This window comes from Psammomys obesus, unplaced genomic scaffold (assembly GCF_907164565.1).
Source record: "Psammomys obesus unplaced genomic scaffold, mPsaObe1.curated_primary_1811, whole genome shotgun sequence".
NCBI classification, from domain to species: domain Eukaryota; kingdom Metazoa; phylum Chordata; class Mammalia; order Rodentia; family Muridae; genus Psammomys; species Psammomys obesus.
Genome location: NW_026585797.1, coordinates 33,591,462 through 33,614,094, shown reverse-complemented (window position 1 = coordinate 33,614,094; position 22,633 = coordinate 33,591,462). Strand labels below are relative to the sequence as shown.

Here is a 22,633-nt window from a genome sequence, read left to right as displayed (position 1 = left end):
GAATCAAAGTTACATTTTAATTTCTGGTAGACTTTGATCCACCAAATCTTGGTTTTTAGACATGATGGGCAAAAGCTATTATCTTATTTATTAGTGGTGATTTAGTGGGTTAATAAAAACTGATATGACAGCTGCTCTTATCACAGCAAGTTATTGCAAGCCCCTGAGCAGCTTAACCCCATCATTTCCTTATCAGTTATCATTTGCCTAGTGTAAACAACTAACATCAGGGCTACTAGCTTAGTGGGAACATATGTTTCAGGAATTCTATGTAAGAACTGATGAGTAAAAGAGGCAATATAAGCATAGGCATATGCTGATCAGCTGGTGAAGAAGAATGCTAGATACAATGTGAATTTGCTGGCAGTGAAAGAGAAACATGAGGGTTTTATTCAGTGGACTAAGAGTCTCTTATAGTTATATTATGAGCCCATAAATTAATTAATCATTTCTGTGTGTTCCTAACTTGTAAATGACATCAGTCGTTTGACATAAAACATAAGGCAGAGGATAGTCGGTGCTAATGAATGGACACAATTTTGATAGAAAATTAGGATAATTTTGTGACTTTTTTTCTAGAGAGCATAGCTAATCACAATTTTGATGGTATTTACAGGATGTCTCCTATTGTCAAATGGATGTAATCATATAGTGTTAAAGAAGCATGAAATGTTAAAAATAGCCCATAAAACAAGTAGCAGGTAGAGATACATAAGTCAAAACAGTGAAGCAAATCTCACTCTTATTTAGCACTATTAGTTCTTTTGTTGTAATATTCTTGGAAACACTTCCTAGCAGAACTAACTTTAGAAGAATCTACTAATGACAAGATGGTGTTGTAAAACGCTGCAGCGGAGATGAAGAATCCGTGCATACTCTGCCTGAACCCACTCCTCCCAGTTTTACGGGGTTTATGTTTAACTCAAAGAAGACAGGGGTTTTCGCGCACTATCTCTCTTTTCTGAAAGACACTAAATCATCACCAAGACGATAACAGGTGCCTTGTTAGACCAAAAGAAAGCTTAAGGGGAAAAGATTGTTTTATTTGCTCCCAAAGAGTTAGCTAGGAAACGCACTGAAGCTTGGCAGTGGATAGAGAAGAGTCCGGAGACTTGTGTTACCAGCAGCTTCCTGTCTGAACTTGCTGACCTCATGTCTGTCCTAAAAAATATTTAAGCATTCAACTTTGCCTTTGTCCAAGTGTTTTATTGGTAACACGGAAATTGACAGTTTCAGGTATTTATTTAAAAAAATAATTGGATTTAAGTTTATGTTTTATTGGTTTTCAAATCCTTAGGACACAAAGATTTATAAATGTTTGAGGATTTCTTCAAATCTTCCTGCTTAAGCTTAGGACAGAGATACAAATGATTACAGGGATAAGGCTACAATGGGATAAATGGCCAAGAATGGAATTTGGTGTACAGAGAGATTAGTTTTGTCTCAGGGACTATGAAGTTCCGCACACTAACAATACGTCTTAAAGTTGCCTAAGAGAATATCTTATCCCAGGAAGAAAGAAAGACATTCATTGCCAGCAGAGAGTTCAATGGATGGAGCCAGCACAAACTCTTTATGGAGACCAAGTAATCCAGGAATAAACAGTTAAGTTTACAAAGTGCTTGCAATTGGGTGAAAGGAGTCAGCAGATTTCCATATATCACATGAGATAAAATATTTTGATCTCTGCCAAATTTTAGATTGTGCACATACATGATTATACCTGCTTGACCTTAATTGGCAAGCAATTCCTATATTGTCATTTATGACACATTGTTAGTTTTAAAGCTTTTTTCATATAATCATTCAATTATTCAACAAGTATTATTCAACAACTCCCTGTTACAGGAAGTCTGCAATCTGGAAGGCTTTTATTTACATGTGGAAGGTCTAATATGAAACATCCCAATCAACACTACAGGTCTTAGGGATTCATGCTGATTATTTGTGCTACTTTAGCTCATGGTGACTTCCAGAGAGAGTGTGCATGAGTGCGAATATATTCAAACTATTCTTGATGGAAGAATTTCTAACTGTGTGTAAACTTCAGATACAAAATTAGTTTGATCATCTGTGTTTTAGTGATGAAAGCCACATGCACTGTTGAAATAGAAACTATGGCCTTGGCTTTTGCCTTCAAATCATAGGGCTGTTAAATAACCTTTGAATAAACCGCAGGGTTGGTAAGGTGGCACATTGGGTAAAAGTGTTTGCCCAGCAAGCCTGACATTTGAGCTTGGATTTTAGAACTCAGGGTGGAGAACTGTCTCCTCAAGGTTGTTCTTCTGATCTCCACACATAGGCACTCGCAGTTACACCACATTAGGTACACACTCATACATCATGTGTAACCCCCCATAATAAAGAAATAAAATTTAACATAAATCATAGATTTTTTTTCAAGCTTGATTATGAAATCGAGATAATGTTCTACTTGTAGACTGTGGGCATTTGAAATAATATATGAGCAAAGTTCTTTACATTAGTAGGAACTCAATAAATGGCAACTACTTTTATTATCATTTGCTATCACCCTCTTCAACTGGCCTAGCATGTGTTAATTTGGAGTTGCGTTTCATCCTTTGCATGACTTCCTGCTCCAAGCCTGATAACTCCTCCATGGTATAGACCTTCATTTATATGTCACTGAATCCTTACAATTTAGCACACAGAATACATTTGAAGAAGATTCTTTATTACCATGGTTCCCTATCTACAGGCATGTTCATGAGCTTGCATTGACAGACTAGGTTTTGTCATTTCATCATTCCTAAAGAAGGAGACATTACTAATAAGAAAAGCTGCTGCTTTTCCATTGTGGAGGTGAAGGCAACCGACCAAGTCAGATGCCTGGTGTCTGGGTTGATTGTCAGTTACCTTTGATCAATGAATAAAATTCACAAAAGCTTGACATTGAATTCAAGTAGAAACAAAATCTTCCATTTGTGAACTTTCCAGCTCTAGTGGTTGCAGTGGTACTAAAAAATAAACAACAAAATCATTTTCTAAAAACAAGAAACTTCTGGGTGTCTATGAAAACAATCTTAAAAGTCCTAAGTAAGATAAAGAAATACAAATCTACCTTGAAGGATGCTACAATTTAAAACAAATTCAACTTTCAGGTAATTTTAAAACCTGGGAATACATGCCTTAGGGTTGATCAGTGTCAGTGTGATCACTACAGCTGGACAGGCAGGCATTTAGCACAGAGGCCATGCACTGGGATAAACAACTGGCCCAATTTTCCATGTCTATCTTGTTCCTCATTATTCTAACAATTGTCCCAGTGGCCAGACATGACAGACATGCTTTGATGTTTGTTGAATTCATGGCTGCCTCTTTGACTTAATTGGTTGCCCATCACCTGTGAAGGTAATATAGACTGCAAACCACTTTATGACAGAATAGAATTATTTTATTACAGGTTGAAAAGAGGGGTTAGAGATGAGAAACAAGATGATAGGAGAAGTCTAATGAATGTTTGAAGTGATGCTTAGCATACATTGTTTTAGCAAGGAGCTAAAGTGTAGTTATTTAAACTGCAAAGTATGGAGAGCAAACAGTAAACTTTGTAAAAGAACACAAAGTTATGACATTTTTCAATTTGCAAAGATTCTCTTGTCTTTGAACACTACCTAATGCTTTCTTCTAGTGTAGGGACATTGTACTGGTATCTCAGTTCTAAAGTTTTAAAAAGGGAACATTAATATTTATTTCAAACTCCCAAGCTCATAATATTAATTCTACTACTATATCTGACCAAATGCATAGAAATCTGCTAGCTTACTCATAATTTAAGAACTACTGTTGCCGTTTATTAACTATTCACTGTTTAACGATTTCTGTTACTGTATTTCCTTTGGCCAGGTCTTTATTAATTAAGCATCTTTACCATAAACATGTAAAATCAGTTCAGTATTTCTGAGCTTTCATACACTCCCTATTTTTCCATCTTTCTTCTTGTCTTAGAGACCCCCTTGCCTCGTGTCACATAGCAGAGCTTTTACCATCTATAAAAGTGGAGTAGTTATGGGAATTTTCTGTTCAGATTAATAAGCTACCATTTTCCATTTATTCAAACTAAGAGCTTAAATTTTCTCAGTCCTCTATGCTTACAAACATCACTCTTCCAAACTGTTTTTTCAAATATAACATCATTTTAATACATATATGCATATATATGTGTGTACACATGCATATTCATGTATGTATGTATGAATGTATGTATGTATGTTAGTTTTAAAATCACCCTCTAACTCAAGTGTCCTTAAGTCAATAGAAACAACTTTGCTGCCACAGGTCTTGTGTTTGGAGGCTCTGGACCCGATAGCATCAGGAAGTCTATAGTCTGACATTCCTCAGCTAAACTGCCCTTTTTCCTTCAGATCTGGGGACCTGCTCCCAATCCTACAAAGGAGGCCATCCTACCCTACCTGTGTATATGACCCTAGATTATAGAGTGGCTCTGGGAAGATTTTGAGTGGTGAAAGGATCTGGAATGTTCAGTACCCCTCCCCCACAGTGAACAAAGCACGAGCTGATAAGTGGTGCAAAGGAGGATTTTCTTCCACTACCGTGCTTTCACCCGGACCTCCACGAATCTAAGAATCCCAAAGTGTTTTTGCTAGGTCATTATGAGCATGCACTATACATGTAATATCCCAGAAATAACTTATACAATAGCTCATTTACTTGACTTATATTTTAAGGTATTTTGACATGTTATCTAAACCTTCCATAGGTACTTTTTTCCTAGGACATGGAGATGTTTAAGTCTAGAACGACTACATCAAGTCCCCTCCCTTTTCTTTTTTATTGCTAATGACATAAGAATGGCTTGAAGCGTATACCTGCCATTGCTCTATCTACTTCAGACTTATATGGTAATGCCAAAAAGTGACATTTTAAAATACAGTTAGTCTGGAGCCCAGTGGAAATGTTCTCATCTTTACTTCCTCATCGCAACTTCCTGACTCAGATGCACATGTGTGGGAAAGCATGGCAGGAAGGTGGGCAGTGGCACTTGACAGGGAAGGTCTTCTGTGGGTGGCAGCTCTTATTGGGTTAGCTGAGTCATTCCTAAGTTTTCTTTCTCTTTCACTAATACAAAAATGGTTCCTATCTTGCTGTAGGTATCATTACTACGGGATTGGCATCAAAGAGAGCAGTGCGTATTACCACTCAGTTTATTCTGGAAAGGGCCTGACAAGGTAGAGTGATAATGTATACATTTCTGCATTTCTTTAAATATGTGTGATGTCTATTCAATTAAATATCATTGATATCTTGCTTATTAAGAAAATGTTTTCTTCTGTTTCTCAAACCTACTCTCAGTTGAGTGTGAACATCATCATTATATAGTTTAGAATACTTGGCAAATTATGTAATTTTAATGGTTAATGAAAAAGTAATAGTGAACTAAGTGTCCTCAAGAGATGAGGAGGAGAGTCCAAGGAAGCAGAATTGCCTTTAAGCTGGCACTTATTCAGGTGCTGGAGAAGATGGCTTGAGGGTTAATAGTACGTGTTCTTTCAGTGGATCCAAATTCTCCAACTAACAACTATACAAAATACCAGGTCCAGAAGAACCAATGCCATCTTCTGGCCTTCGTGGCACACAGATATACATGCAGCCAAAACCACCTGTACACATAACATAAAAATAAATAAATCTTTAAAATAGTCTCATTTACTCACAAGGTTGAGTCGATTTTCAGGCTGCATTCAATAAAAATAAGGTAAAACGTGATATTTTTGAAGTGACAATTGTTTGAAAGAGCTGAACATTTGAATACCTTATAATCACACAGCATGTTGTTACAAAAATTGCTAAACACAATCTTTGAGTACTATCTTACTTATTAAGACAGTAAGATCTGGCTGCCTCATTTGAATCTGTGACAAAAATGCATGTTCCTATAACAAGCCCATTGTGTTAAGCTGCCATTAACTATCAGAAGCAGGATATTAGTATGTGTGGTTATAGTCAACAAGACGAGTGGGTACCCAGTTTTTAGAAAATGCTGGATCATACTAATTAAAGCTGTACCTGAGCTTTTTCTTGTGGTGTTGTTAAGAATTACTTATAACTTTTAAGAGAGGAAATCATTTTAATAGTAAAATATCTTAGGGGGAAAAAACAGGTCGCTTGAGTTACGTGAGATGTATTTGGGTATTGCAGTAGCGGTTTACTAGCGACTACATAGAGCGAAATGTAAACACAGGCTAGGACACATGCAAACCTCTAATATACTGGTTTTGTTCAGCCAGGTGCAGTGGTGTACACATGTAACCCCAGCACATAGGGAAGCAGAGGCAGACTACACAGAGAAACTCCGTCTAAAAAAAAAAAAAAGTGTTTTTGTTTACATCAAATTTTATCCAACTTCCTGCAATATTTTATCTTAATTTCCTCCCCCTAACTATGTTATAGCCATTTGAGCAGTAATGATGTTGTGAAACAGAGTACTTTTAATGTTCTCTGTCGTTTCTTGCTGTAGTTATTTCTTTCAAACTAATGGAAAGTGTACAATCTTTTTTTAAAGGTTTTCAGGGAGCAAACTGAAGAATGAGGTAAGAATGTTTTTCACCTTCGTTTCACATCTGCTCTGTGCCTGGGAAACTCAGAAAATACCATAAATTTAAGAAAGAGAAGTGTCTACGTTGATGATTAGAGAAACTTGAGTAGAGGATACAGAAAAAATTGGCATTTGAACTGTACTGATTCAGGAAAAACCTTTCATAGTTGTCAAGAAGCCTCATTGCTGTACTGCACTGCGGTTCATTCTGCTACTTTGAATACACACACACATGCACACAAGCATGCATACATGCATGCACACACAGGCACATACATACATACAGGCACTCACACACATGCACAAATGCAAGCACACACATGCATTTGCATTCTCTCTCTCTCTCTCTCTCTCTCTCTCTCTCTCACACACACACACACACACACACACACATGCACACTGTCTGCAATCCTTTCCTCTTAGCTTTGTCTCCAACCTCTCCTTAAAAACTAGATCAGCAAACTGACTTTATCTAAATGAGTTAGACTACCATTAGGGACTTCATGGCTAATTAGGCACATGATAAGACCTTCATTATCTTTAGCTTAACTAATCATTAAAACAAGGTGAAACAGAACTAAAGGCACACGACAATGCATTGTGGGGTAAATCGTAACTAAAGGTAAAGTGTAACTCCATTAATTTGATGAAATGATGCAAGCACATTATCTTAAGAAATAATAAAAGGCGCTGAAATGACCAATTTCTTTCCATTACTTTTAAAACAGCTAATGGTTAATTACACAATAAACTCCAGATAGGTTTTATATCAATGAAATAACAACTTTTTATTAAATAAACAATCATGAAACTCTAAAAGTATTGACTTAGAAATACACTTTGGTTCATTAGAGATTAGGTCCGAAGGGATTGGAAGTGATTTCACTCAGGTGTGTTTCCAGTCCGATGAGGTGGCGGGGTTTCTGCTGGATCCACTGATGGGTTGTGTATATAGCATGTCTTAAAGCACAGAGCAAAAAGATTTTAGTATGTTTATTTTATATTATGTGACTAATATCCACTTATAAGTGAGTATATATCCTGTATGTCTTTCTGATTCTTGGATACCTCACTCAGGATGATCTTTTCTAGATCCCACCACTTGCATGCAAATTTCATGATTTCCTTGTTTTTAATTGCTGAGTAGTATTCCATTGTGTAAATGTACCACAATTTCTGTATTCATTCCTCCACTGGGGGACATCAGGGTTGTTTACAGGTTCTGGCTATTAGGAATAAAGCTGCCAAGAACATGGTTGAGCAAATGTCCTTGTTGTGTACTTGAGCATCTTTGGGATATATACCTAAGGAGTGGTATACGCTGGATCTTTAGGAAGCACTATTCCTAATTGTCTGAGAAAGTGCCAGATTAATTTCCAAAGTGGTTATATAAGTCTACATTCCCACCAACAATGGAGGAGGGATCCCTTTTCTCCACATCTCTCCAGCATATATTGTCACTTGAATTTTTAATCTTAGCCATTCTGATGGGTGTAAGGTGAAATCTCAGGGTCATTTTGATTTGCATTTTCATGATGACTAAGGACGGTAATCATTTCTTTAAGTGTTTCTCTGCCATTCTAATTCCTCTACAGAAATTCTCTGTTTAGCTCTGTACCCCATTTTTTAATTGGATTACTTGTTTTGTTGCTTTTTAACTTCTTGAGTTCTTTATATATTCTGGATATTAGCCCTCTGTCAGATATAGGTTCAGTGAAGATCCTTTCCCAGTGTGTAGGCTGTCGTTTTGTTCTGATAACAGTGTTTTTTTGCTTTACAGAAGCTTTTCAGTTTCATGAGGTCCCATTTATTGATTGTTGCTCTTAGAGCCTGTGCTGTTGGTGTTCTGTCCAGGAAGTTGTCTCCTGTGCCAATGAGTTCAAGTCTCTCCCCCACTTTTTCTTCTAACCGATTTAGTGTGTCTGGTTTTATTTTGAGGTCTATGATCCACTTGACTTTAGTTTTGTGCAGGGTGATAAATATGGATCTATTTGCATTTTCCTACATGTAGACATCCAGTTAGACCAGCACCATTTGTTGAAGATGCTGTTCTTTTTCCATTGAATGGTTTTGGCTTCTTTGTCAAAAATTAAGTATCCATAGTTGTGTGGATTTATTTCTGGGTCTTCTATTCGATTCCATTGATCCACCATTCTGTTTCTATGCCAGTACCATGCAGTTTTTATTACTATTGCTCTGTAGTACAGCTTGAGATCAGGGATGGAGATACCTCCAGACGATCTGTTGTTGTACAGGATTGTTTGGGCAATTCTGGTTTTTTGTTTCTCTGTATGAAGTTGAGAATTTTTCTTACAAGATCTGTAAAGAATTGTGTTGGTATTTTGATGGGAATTGCATGGAATCTGTAGATTATTTTGGCAGGATGGCCATTTTCACTATATTAATCCTACCGATCCATGAGCATGGGAGATCTTTCCATCTTCTGATATCTTCTTTAATTTCTTTCTTCAGAGACTTGAAGTTATTTTTGTTTTGTTTTGTTTTTTTTTTTTTTTTTGAACCAGTCTTTCACTTGCTTGGTTAGAGTTACACCAAGTTACTTTATGTTATTAGTGGCTATTGTGAAGGGTGTTGTTTCTTGGCCCTTTTGTCTTTTGTATAAAGGAAGGCTACTGATTTTTTTTTTTGAGTTAATTTTGTATCTGGCCACTTTGTTAAAGATGTTTATTAGCTTAAAGAGTTCTCTGGTTGAATTTTTGGGGTCGCTCATACATACTATCATATCATCTGCAAATAGTGATACGTTGACTCCTTCATTTCCAATTTGTATCCCCTTTATCTCCTTTAGTTGTCTTATTGCTCTAGCTAGGACTTCAAGTTGTATGTTGAAGACATATGGAGAGAGTGTGCAGCCTTGCCTTGTCCTTGATTACAGTGGGATTGATTTAAATTTCTCTCCATTTAATTTGGTGTTGGCTATAGGCTTGCTGTATATTTTCTTTACTATGTTTAGGTATGTGTCTTGTATCCCTGATCTCTCCAAGACTTTAAACATGAATGGGTACTGGATTTTTGTCAAATGCTTTTTAGGCATCTAAGGAGATGATCGTGTGGTCTTTCTCCTTCAGTTTGTTTATATGATGGATTACATTGAAGTGTAATGTAATGGTTCTGTATATTGAACCACCCCTGCATGCCTGGGATGAAGCCTACTTGGTCATGATGGATGATAACTTTGATGTGTTCTTGGATTAGGTTTGCAAGTATTTTGTTGAATATTTTTGCATCAATTTTCATAAGAAAGATAAGTCTGAAGTTCTCTTTTTTTGTTGGGGCTAATAAAGTTTTTAATAAACCGTTTTTGGCGGACTATGCATTTTATATAAGCACCTGGAACAACAGCAATGCATTTTTATGATGATGACTAACCATGAAAGACCTTTCTCACAGCTCAAAACTCAACATAGGGCTGAAGTAGAGGCGTAGCTCATATTAGGCAGTTTCTACCATTGAGCTAAACCCTCACTTACTTGAAGTGGTTTTTAAATGGTAAGATATTTGCACAAAAAGTTGAAAATTTTAAATTATTTTTATGCTTAACCCGATCAACAGTTCCTGTTTGCTAAGGTCAAAAAACAATCAGAGCCAACTTACATATACTTCAGGTTATTTGAACATTAACAATTATGAGAGAGACTGAGTAGTTGTAGATTTACAACCAAAGCAAGCCAGGCTAAGAGATATATGAGCTTAAAAACAATTATGCCCATATACTCTGCCTTTTAAACCCACAGTCAAAGCAATTAATGTACTTATTCATGCTACCACATCACAGGCTCTAAAGGAGATATGTATAGTATGTAGTCATACATGTGGAATTTAAAACATGAATTTATGAATTAAAATTTTAAGATGATCAAAATTCATGAAACCCCTCTGTGACTACGCTTATTGACCTCTTCATCTTTTCTTTTTATTTTTTTCTATTTATTATTATTATTATTATTTTTTATTATTAATTACACTTTATTCATTTTGTATCCCCCCATAAGCCTCTCCTTCCTCCCCTCCCGATCTTACCCTCCTTTCCCTTTCTGCATGCATGCCCCTCCCCAAGTCCACTGATAGGGGAGGTCTTCCTCTCCTTCTTTCTGATCTTAGACTATCAGTTCTAAGTAGCTGCATTGTCATCTTCTGTGACCTGGTAAGGCTGCTCCCCCCTCAGGGGGAGGTGATCAAAGAGCAGGCCAATCAGATTATGTCAGAGGCAGTCCCTCTTCCCATTACTATGTAACCCATTTGGACACTGAACTGCTTCTTTTTAGTTTTAACTGTTGTTTAGCTTCTGCGGTGGTCTGCTTTTGTTTGTTTGTTCATTTTGAAGTATTTAAAGCTTTGCAAGGTCACATATAACAAATCATAAAATCCCATACACTCACTATCCCGACTAAGGCATGAGGTTGAAAGTGAGCAGATTCATATGGAGAATTCAACCTCTGTGACAGCATGTTGAGGCAGCTTCTCTTTTTTTAAATTAAATTTTTGTTTTTTTAACTGAATAAAAATAACATTTAATAGCATCCAATATGAAGAAAGAAGATGGCTGCCAAACAAATTAATACCTCTTCTGTGTTTCACAGTAGCATTCATTAGATTTTGAGAGCAATTTCTTATATTTACAAAAAGATTTAAACTTATTACCTAAGATGGTGTTTTTAATCATCCAACACATATTTACTAACAATAATGTGTATGCTTTAGAGTATGAAACAAAAATTAGACACTCAAAATAGTGAACAGATTAATATAAAATGATTTTTAGAAATGCATCGAGTATAGTCTACAATGAAAGCCATTTTTTACCTGGTTAGATACCAAAATGAAATTCTTAAGATTGTAATACTTCATTTGAATTGGTTTATAAATGTCATGTTAGCTATGAGGCAATGAATTGTGTAATAGAGTTTTAGAAATCCTTTCTTCCTATTCATGTAAAGCACCACAGAGGTGAAGTTTCAAAGTCATGGAAACTTTATATCAGACTAACATTAATGGAAGTTTATACTAAAATTTTGAAAATATTATCATTGATGTTCTTTCAGTGTGAAATAAATTTATATGAATCAAATAAGATTTTGATCTATGAAGTACCTAGTTTTTAGACACATATTCTTTTTTTTTTTTAATTTGAAAGAGAGAAAGCAGATTCATATGGAGAATTCAACCTCTGTGACAGCACATTGAGGCAGCTTCTCTTTTTTTGTGTGTGTGTTCTCTCTTCCATTCTTTTTTTTTTTTAGTTACATTTTGTTAACTCTGTGTCCCAGCTGTATCCCGCTCCCTCATTCCCTCCCCAACCCCACACTCCCTCCCTGGTCTCCTCCCTGCCCCTTTCCAAGTCTCCTGATAGGGGAGGACCTCCTCCCCTTTCATCTGACCCTGTTTTATCAGGTATCTTCAGGGCTGGCTGCAAAGTCCTCCTCTGTGGCCTAACAGACTGCTCCTCCCCTGGGGGGGGGGGTGTCAAACAGCCTGCTCTTGAGATCCTGTTAGAAATAGTCCGTGTTCCCCTTACTTTGGAAAACTACTTGGTTACTGAGCTACCACAGGCCACATCTGAGCAGAAGTTCTAGGTTATATCCATAGATGGTCCTTGGTTGAGTGTCAGTCTCAGAAAAGACCCTGTGCCCAGATATATTTGGTCCTTGTAGAGCTCCTATCCTTTCCATATCATACTAACTTCCCTTCTTTCATATGATTCCCTGCACTCTGCCAAGGGTTTGGTTATGAGTCTTAGTGTCTGCTTTGAAACACTGCTAGGTAGAGTCTTTCAGATGCCTTTTGTGGTAGACTCCTGTCATAAGTTCAATGCACATCCCATTTGTCTTTCTTTCTAAATGAGGATTAATCACCTTCGCCTGTGTCCACTTTCTTATCTTCTTTAGGTGTGTAGATTTCATTATGTTTATCATGTCTTGTAGGTCTATATAAGCGAGTATATACCAAGTTTGTCTTTCTCCTTCTGGGATACTTCACTCAGAATGATCTTTTCTAGATCCCACCACTTAAATTGTTTATTTTTTTTTTTTATGTGCCATGGCGTTTTGCCTGCACATATGTCTGTGTAAGAGTGTTTGATCCCCTGGAAGTGGAGGTACAGACAGTTGTGAGCTGCCATGTGGGTACTGGGAATTGAACTCGGGTCCTCCTGAGGAGCAGTCAGTGCTCTTAACCCCTGAGCCACTGCTCCATCCCGAGGCAGCTTCTCTTAAGTGATGGTTCTCTCTCAGGTCACCAGCATGTGAGGATATGGGTTTGAGGAGCTGTAGGAAACTCAGCTGTTCTCTAGGAAAGTCAGCTTTTCTCAAGTGCCATTTCCAAGGGAGAAAATGCAGTCCTAAGTCCCCAGCTGCCCACTACATGCAGGAACTCTTTTGAATTATGGATATTAGTTACATATTTATCTCAGAGAAGTAGAAAAATTCAAATAATATTTGATAATACTTCACTTCTCATGGATCTTCTATTGAAACATGTGGAAACAGTCTGTAGAAAGCTTGAATGGAAGGAAATTAAAGAGTTTGAATAACAAAAGGCAGCAGAAATGCAGAAATATTGAAGAGTAGCAGTCATAATTTTTTTAAAAGCACATACATACATATATATATATATATAAATTAAAATTCAAAGTGATACTACTGTTAGGTATACTAGATATTTTAAATATGCCAATTAGTTCTAATTTAATGTAGGTATTTTATATTCTAATAGACAGTTCTATTTTAATTAATTTTTGAAAATAATCAAAATAGCTATAAACTTAGTATAGAAGAATATATAGAGAATAGTTAAGAGAAATATAAACTAGAAGACTACATAAAAGGACATATGTATTAGATACTAAAATATTATGAGTCTATGATATGGATTCAACTGTAGGCAGAAATAAAAACGCAGTAGAGACTCAGTAGCTGAGAACATACCCTGGATTGAGTGCATGATTATGGCTGACTGCAATAAAAAGGGATGAAGATATTTTTCAAAGACTTGCCTCAAGTCCTTGCTAGAAGAAGTTGGGTCATCAAAACAAAAGGTAACATGAGTTATACATGTCTGTGTAAAGCTTGGAGTGATGCTTCCTCGCTGGAGAAACAGTTATTTTTGTTGTTACTGCTTTTTTTTTTACTAAAATGCATAAAATTCACCTTAAAATAAAAAATTATCTCTTATAAACTTTATTTTATGATAACTAATATACGTGCTTGAGAGAAGAAATGCCGATCATAGTTTTGTAGTTTATTTGGTCTCAAACCCAGAGTTTTGGTTTTTGTTAGATTTGTCTTTTTTGCTTTTTCTTCACTTATGGTTTGAGAAATTCACAGTGCATATTTTTTTTTTATAAAATCTACCCCACTTTCCCCTCTTTAAATAAAGTCTGGTTAGGCAGCATCCCAGAAGAAACTGGCTCTTCCTCTCCTGCTTCCCCAGCAACCATTAATTACAAATAGCTCCACAGCCAGATCGAGACTTTATGACTTCCCACCCATGCTGAGATTTTTGTCTTGCTTGATCTAGTATATGTAGTCATAGCAGCTATGAGTTCATTTGTGTAATAGTACTATAATTTCCAGCAAATACTATTTTGCTATAGACATGCACAACTCTGCCTCTTCTAATCTTTCCATATCCTCTACCATGATTACCCTTAAGGTTGGAAGAAAAGGGATGTGATCTAGATGTCTCAATGACAGCATCATAGGTTTTTGTTTTAATCTTCTGCACATTGGCCCGTTGTAGATGTCTATATTAATAACCATCTAATACAAAACAAAGCTTTTTTGATACACATTGAGAGGTGAACTAATTTATGTGTATAGCAATATATCATTAGGAGTTATTTTAATACTATGTCCATTTAGCAGAATGTTAGTATTATATTCTGCTATAGGACCTATGGCATGTCTAGACAGAGAGAGTATTTATAGCTATATTCTGGGATATGGTAGCTACTAATCATGGCACACTATTAAATAAAACAAAAATTAAAAATTTAGTCACACTAGCGATATTTCAAGTGATTATAAGTTGTATGCACCAGGTGGTTACAGGACTTTAATATCATCATAGAAGTTCTACTGAGCAGCACTGGTCCATGTTGTGTAACAACATGGTACAGTAGAAATGTTCCAGAGTAAGGTTTGACCACGTCTCAGAGGTTAAAACTACTTTCTGCTCTTCCAGAGGACCCACTTTTTGGTTCTCAGCATCCATGTCAGGTTACTCACAATCTTCTGTATTTCTGGGTATTTAATACCCTCTGCAGGTCTCTTTTGGCACCTGTATTCATGTACACATAACCACACAAATACAGGTAATTAAAAATAAAAAATAAGAGATCTATTAAACAGACATATATCCAAGTACAGAATAGGCTATTCATATAAAAATAACAAGAACAACTACTACAAAATGTTGATGTTCAAGATACCCATTCTGATTGGCTCAATAAATATTTTGAATACTCTCTTTTTCAATAAAAATTGCTCAGTACAAATGTTGGTTAGAAAAATGCAAACCACGCATGTTGGTGCACATGCTTAATTCCAGCACTTGGTACTTTAAAGTTTGCCTGGTCTTACCAGAGTGAGTTCCAGGGCAGTTAGTGCAAACAGAGAATCTTTGTCTTGGAAAAAAAAATGAAAAAGGAAATGCAAAATTATTAAAAACTATTATGAGTAACTGGCAGACACCTCATGTTCATCTAGTAAAACAGCAGTAGCCTCCCTACTGCCTATGACCTTTCCAGCCATCAACTTTTGAGCAGGTTTACAATAAAAGTTGTTAACCTCCTCCTGTGGATCATACTTCATATTCAACTGTAGAGTGGATGGTTATCTCCATTAAAGACATGCCACTATTGCACCAGTGCATGCGTCTTTCCTGTCTGGTAGGTAGCACAGCACACAGTGTCACAGCTCAGTGAGACTGTTCATGATCATTCTCTATTTGCAGCCTTCACAAAACCCACTGGCACCCTTAAAGCTAGTCAGCAGCGAACAAACTTCTGGTTTGCTTTCTCTCCCTCCTGTAAGTAAAGTGTTTGTACCTTTAGCAATAGGGTTTTACCATCTAATTCTGGTGGGCTATCAGCATTAGTGACAATCACCTGTATTACTTTCAGATCGCAGGGGCATCTCTGATGAACAGCTCATAAAGAGATAGCCCACTCCATAGCATCCACTGACATGTTAATTTAATAGTATTATGGGTTCTGAGAATAGCTTCTAGAAGTCAGAAAAAAAAAAAAAAAAAAAAAAACTAGGCCATATACCATATACCAGGCCACCTGGCCAGAGAGATCCAGGTGATTTGCTTCTCTCCACCTCTCTTCTTTCTTATGGAGTGTTAGGATTACAGACACATGCTACTTCTTTGAGACTTTGTGAGTTATGGAGGTTCAAGCCCGGCCCCTCTCATCTGTACAGCAAGCCCTTTTACCTGCTGAGTCATCTTCTCAGCTGTCAAATTCATGTTTCTTCTTTTAAGACCTGTCTTAAACTCCTCATTCTGTATTTTGATTGGGTTACTTTCTTGTTAGCTTTTTAAAATTTTTATTTTTATGTTAATTATAGTTTATTCACTTTGTATTCCAGCTTTAGGCCCCTCTCTCATCCCTTCCCAATCCCACCCTCCCTCATCTCCTCCCATGCCCCTCTCCAAGTCCACTGATAGGGGAGGTCCTCCTCACCTTTCATCTGACCCTAGCTTATCAGGTTTCATCAGAACTGGATGCATTGTCCTCCTCTGTGGCCTGGCAAGGCTGCTACCCCATTAGCAGAAAGCGGTCAAAGAGCTAGCCACTGAGTTCATGTCAGAGACAGTCCCTGTTCCCCTTACTAGGATACCCACTTGGAAACTGACCTGCCATGGTCTACATATGAGCAGGAGTTCTAGGTTATATCCATGACTGGTCCTTGGTTGGAGTATCAGTCTCAGAAAAGTCCCCTGTGCCCAAATATCAAAGCAGATACTGAGACTCATAAACAAACTTTGGGTAGAGTGCCGGGAATCTTAGGAAAGAAGGGGATGATAGTAAGACCTGGAGAGAACAGGAGCTCCACAAGGAGAGAAACAGAACCAAAATACCTTGTTTAGCTTTTAAAGTACTTCATATATTCCAGATACTGTTTTCCTGTCAGCTGTCTAGCTGGAAAAGATTTCTTTCACTCTTTACTCAGCTGACTGCTTCCTTTGCTGAAGAAGGGCCTTTCTGGAATTCCATAAGGTCCCATTTGCCAACTGTTGGCTTATTTCCTGAGCAACCAAATTCTTACTTAGAACCTTCTTCCTACTCTTCAATGGTTTTCCTGGCTTTTTTCTCTAGCAGTTTTAGAGTTTCAGGTCTTACACTAAGGTCTGTGGTTGTTTACAGGTGATGTAGTTCAGGGTGAGAGATAAAGGATCTTGTTTCATTATTTTTTTCTTTTTTTATTAATTACATTTTATTCACTTTGTATCCCCCCTGTGGTTCCCTCCCTTCTCCTGTCCCAATCCCTCCTTTCCTCCACCCTCTGCATGCATGCCCCTCCCCAAGTCCACTGATAGGGTAGGTCTTCTTTTCCTTCCTTCTGATCCTAGTCAATTAGGTTGTTTCATTCTTAAATATGTAGATAATCAGTTTTTCCAGCACCATTCGTTAAAGATTCTGCCTTGTCTACAATGAATGTTTTTGGCATCTTTGTCAAAAAAATCAGGTATTCTTTTTTTAATGTGGTTTTTTTTTTTTCCTGTGACTCCTCTGGTTTGAGGTAAATTTTGTCTCCAACATCTAGAATAACAAAGTAATCCTCATTTCTTGAAGTATAATCTCTTATTTTCATACATTACAATGAGGAAAATTTCCCAGTAGCCCATTTGTTTCTTCATATTAACCATTCATGGTCATTTGAACAATGCTGTATCAAGATTACTCTCAAGACTCTCTCCTTGGGATATGCTTTACAAATATTTGTAGACTGTTATCATGTCCCCTTCTGTCATCATTTAGCCATACTGGGCCACTAATTCCTTTCTTTCTCTTTCTCACCTGTCAGACATTGTTACCTTATAATCACATTTGTCTCTTTTTTTTTATAGGACCCTTCTTCTTTTCTCTTAGAAATAAGATTAATAGTTTACCCACACATACTGAAGTCATCAGCTGAGAAAGGACAAAACAAAACAAAGCAGAAAATCAAAGAAACAAAGGAGACCTCCACGGCCAGTTTGTAGCACATAACCTGGCATCTCTTGTAGCATAATCATATCAACAAGGACATGGAAGCATAGCTAGTCCTTTCTATTTTTGCATCACAGAAAATATATGGAAGGCATAATACTACTTCTGACCTTTGCCATCTTTATACACAATTATGAACACACTCAAAGAAACGTGGTCTTAACGGTTTTTCCCTGGATTGCTTTGCCTCTCACAGGTCTTCTACGTGTATTGCTACCTTCAATTACACAAAAATATTACCATTGTGAAAAAATTTAAATATTAAGATAAAAGCATATGCATCATTCCTTAATATTTTCTAACCTGTTAAGCAATTTTGCTGGGAAATTTATAATACCCCCCATACAGAGAGGTATGCATGCATGACCATCCTCAGTGACTACAAGAGAAAAGGCCTTTGTGTACCATTCCTCATTTTTCTTCCCTAGTAATAAAAGGTTAGCAATATCTCAGACACATCCCTATATTCCTATCTCAGCTTTATGACTTATGAATATATCCCCAACAAAATCTGTTTGTTTAATTTTTATTCACCTTTACTCTCCATACAAATGGCCTCATTTGACCTGTGAATTTGTTTTTATTTATTATTCAGGTTTGTTATTTTTCAAATGTTAAATATAAAGTTCTAGTTCCTTTATTTTGTACTATTTTACAGAACTTTATTATAGGAAAACACCAAAATTCATTTATTTATTGACTATTTAATGAGATATTTTTAAATATGGAATACAATATTGATAAGGGCATTCCACAGGTACTCATGGGAGGGATCCAAATCCTAGCATATACCGTTACTTCACTTCACTATGCTGTTTTGGTGTTTGTTAATTTTAAAAATAAAATTCCCTTCTCATCTTATTTTGTGAATATCCTCTGACTCTTTTCTTACTACTTGTATCATATGTAGCATCCTAACAATGTAACACTCCAGTCAGAATTTATATCAGCTTAATCTCAGAGACATTTAAAACCAAGTACTTCACACTTATAGCCCCATTTTCTTCAGTTGTGTCACAAAAATTACAGTATATACATACGTGTCCCAAAACATACAGTGATAGTTACTGTTTATGAAAATATACAGAAAACAAAATGTGGAGGTAACAAATAAAACTTATGGTAGTACTTACATTTTTCTAATAATTGTTCGTTATCTATTATATAGTTTCTTAACTCAAATAGTCTCTTAACTCAAATGAAAACAGAATATAGAGTTGCAGCTGACTTTTCTAATGACTTTGTATTTATTTCCCCTTTTTATTAGCTCTTCATTTCTTTATGTCACTTCAGGAGCTCCCTGGCATTTTCTCATTTCAGCCTGCGGTACTCTGCAGGCTTTCAAAGTAACCCTTGTGGTAACCGGTTCATTCTGAGTAACCAGTTCATACTCAGTTTTCTGAGTATGTCTTACTTTCTTTCTTTTTAAATTAAATTCTATTTTTATATTAATTACAGTTTATTCACTTTGTATCCCAGCTATAGCCCCTGCCCTTCTCCTCTCCCAATCCTACCCTCCCTCCCTCATCTCCCCTTATGCCCCTCTCCAAGTCCATGGATAGGGGAGAGTCTCCTCCCCCTTCCATCTGACCCTAGCTTATCATGTCTTATCAGAACTGGCTGTCTTGTCCTCCTCTGTGGCCTGGCAAGAATGCTCCCTCCATAAGGGAGAGGCAGTCAAAGAGCTAGCCACAGTGTTCATGTCAGAGACAGTCCCTGTTCCCCTTACTAGGGTACTAACTTGGATACTGAGCTGCTATTGGCTACATTTGAGAAGGGGTTCTAGGTTATATCCATGAATGGTCTTTGGTTAGAGTATCGGTCTCAGAGCTTCTGAAAGACTCTACCCAGCATTGTATCAAAGCAGATACTAAGACTCATAAACAAACTTTGGGCAGAGTGAAGGGAATATTAGGAAAGAAGGGGAAGATAGTAAGACCTAGAAAGGACAGGAGCTCCACAAGGAGAGCAACAGAACCAAAATATCTGAGCACAGGGGCCTTTCTAACTTTTAAAATACTGTATTTTATTAAATTCTTGAGAGATTCATACAGTGTATTTCGGTCATATCCACTCCCCAACTGATCCTGCTAATTTCTCCCAGTGCTACCCACCGATCTCTCTAGTCCCTTTTCTTCCCTTTCTTCTTTAATTATTATGGATACATGTAGACACACACACACACACACATATATGTATATGTATAAATACAACCTGCTAGGTCTATTTCATGTTGCTCATATTCATATGTTTTCATGTTTGACCGTTTGGTATGGATAACCACTTAGGAGGCTCATCCCAGGGGAAGACTGATTCTCCCTCTCTCGTAAGACATTAACTACTTATAACTCTCTTTAGCTAGGGGTAGATTCTTGAAATTTTCCCAATCAACCCTTGTTGTCATTGTGCAGTTCTTATTTAGGCAACCATATTCTTGAGATTTCATAGTACAGTTTTTCTGTTCTATATAGAAGGCACATTCTCATCAGACATTTTCAGGCTCTTATAATCCTTCTGGTTCCTTTGATGTTCCATCAAATAGTTGATCTGGTTCCATGATGTTCTCTAAGGCACAGGCACAGGTGCTGATAGTTTTCTTAACTAGTATGTGACTTTTGGGAGATCATTGTAACAGCAATGATATAACTCTATTTAAATGATGTCTATGTAGTTTAAATTCTTTATTTTCATTCAGTTAGTACTGCTTTTTGGGTTTTTGTTTGTTTGTTTGTTTTTGTTTTTGGCCTACAGTATCTATCTTTGAGGGTCCACTGACAGTGTTCATATATGGTAAACCCAAAGCATTGAAAGTCTTTGAAATAGATCTTTAATTATGAAGACTAATTAAATGAAATGACTTGAGACAGTTTGAAATTACATCAGTATATGAGAATCATTTCTGTTATCATTAAACTTTAATGTGTTAATCTTTAATACTTATCATACTTGAAAATAGAGGTTAGAGCTAAAATTTAAAGCAATTACAAAAATGTGAGGCTGAGTGTAGTGGCACACACCTGTAATCCCAGCACTCAGGGAAGCAGAGGTAGGCAGATCTCTGTGAGTTCAAGGCTATCCTTGTCTACAAGGCCAAAGCTACATAGAGAAACCCTGTCATAAAAAACAAAAAAAAATTTTTTTTGATTTGTATGTTAAGATTATTTTGGTTTAAATGTTTATATAGAATCTTTCAGTATGAAAACAGTGGTTTTTTTTAAAAAAAGTATTTGATGTTTAAAAACTCAAAAGTTTTCCAGCGTTTTTTCTGTTTTACTGAGAAAAGTCTAGGAGGAAATTCAAAGCCTAGGACAGGGTAGAACCCCCACCCATTTATGCCAGTAATCAATCTTTAGTCTAGTAAGCATATTTAATGTGAATTATGTGTGGGGAAGTTAGAAGTAAGAATAAAAGTCCATACTCCCTGTCTTTTACCATATTTGCAATTTTATTTCTGATGGAATCTTTTGATTGCACCCCAGTTAAAAATATTATTGTTTTTTAATTTTTATTAATTACAGTTTATTCATTTTGTATCCCAGCTGTAGCCCCATCCACATCTCCTCCTAATCCCACCCACCCTCCCTCTTCTTCTGCTATGCCCCTCCCCCAGTCCAATGATAGGGGAGATCCTTCTCCCCTTCCATCTGACCCTAGCTTATCAGGTCTCATCCGGACTGGCTTCATTGTCTTCCTCTGTGGACTGGTAAAGATGCTCTCCCCACAGGTGGAGATGATCAAAGAACCAGCCCCTGAGTTCATGTCAGAGACAGTCCCTGTTCCCATTACTAGGGAACCCTCTTGAACACTGAGTTGCCATGGGCTACATCTGTGCAGCGGTTCTAGGTTATCTCCATTCATGGTTCTTGTTTGGAGTATCAATCTCACAAAAGACCCCTGTGCTCAGATCTTTTAGTTCAATTGCTCTCCTTGTGGAGCATCTGTCCCCTCCAAGTCTTTCTATCTTCCACTTCTTTCATAAGATTCCCTGAGCTCTGCCCAAAGTTTGGCTATGAGTCTCAGCATCTGCTTTGCTACCCTGCTGGGTAGAGTCTTTTAGAGGCCCTCTGTGGTAGGCTCCTGTGCTGTTCCCTGCTTTCTTCCTCTTCCAATGTCCATTCCATTTGCCTTTCTGAATGAAGATTGAGCATCTGAGGTATCCCAGAAGGAGAAAGACACACATGGTATATACTCATTTATAAGTGGCTATTAGACATATATTATAGGATAATCATATTAAAATCTGTACACCTAAAGAAGCTAATCAAGAAGGAGGACCCTGTGTAAGATGCTCATATTATTGTTTTCTGAAACAGGGTCTCCAATAGTTCAAATTGCCTCAGGCTCTCTATGCTTACCTCAACTACCTCCTAGTTCCATATCTGGGGATGCCAAAGAATGACAGACCCCCGAATTCAATGTGGGGAACCCTGGTGTAGAGAAGTCCAGATTACTACTTTGGAAACCAGAAGTCTTAGATTCTAATAAAGTCCTAGCAGTAATTCATGCACCTGAGGCTGAACAAGTGGCTCTGGTTGCTTGTATTACTGGGAAATGCAGAGCTGGGATCCAGCAATTTTTTATTTTCTAGCTAAAATAACTTTAGCAATCCCAGAAGTAGACTCTCTAAAACACTGCACTAACAAATATAAACTTAAGTTTATTTTCTAAAGGTTGTAAAAACTGACAAATATTCAAAGCAAAACTCTCAAATGAGAGAAAATATTTTGATAATGAAGTTACTTAACATTTGGGAGCAAATTAGTTGTGGTATCTGCTCTCTTCAGTTAAGCAGTTTACCCAAGCCAACTGTCCACAGT

The 22,633-nt window shown here is 36.9% G+C and overlaps 1 protein-coding gene across 3 annotated transcripts in view; it reads left to right on the top strand.

Annotated features, from left to right (window-relative positions):
- The window catches only part of Rfx6 (regulatory factor X6), a 56,332-nt gene that overhangs the window by 9,337 nt on the left and 24,362 nt on the right, over window positions 1-22,633 (top strand). For all 3 annotated transcript variants that reach the window (XM_055599216.1, XM_055599218.1, XM_055599215.1), the window contains exons 5-6: window positions 5,133-5,210; window positions 6,545-6,572. In XM_055599216.1, coding sequence (XP_055455191.1) covers window positions 5,133-5,210; window positions 6,545-6,572 — 106 coding nt within the window. The remainder of the gene's footprint in view (window positions 1-5,132; window positions 5,211-6,544; window positions 6,573-22,633) is intronic.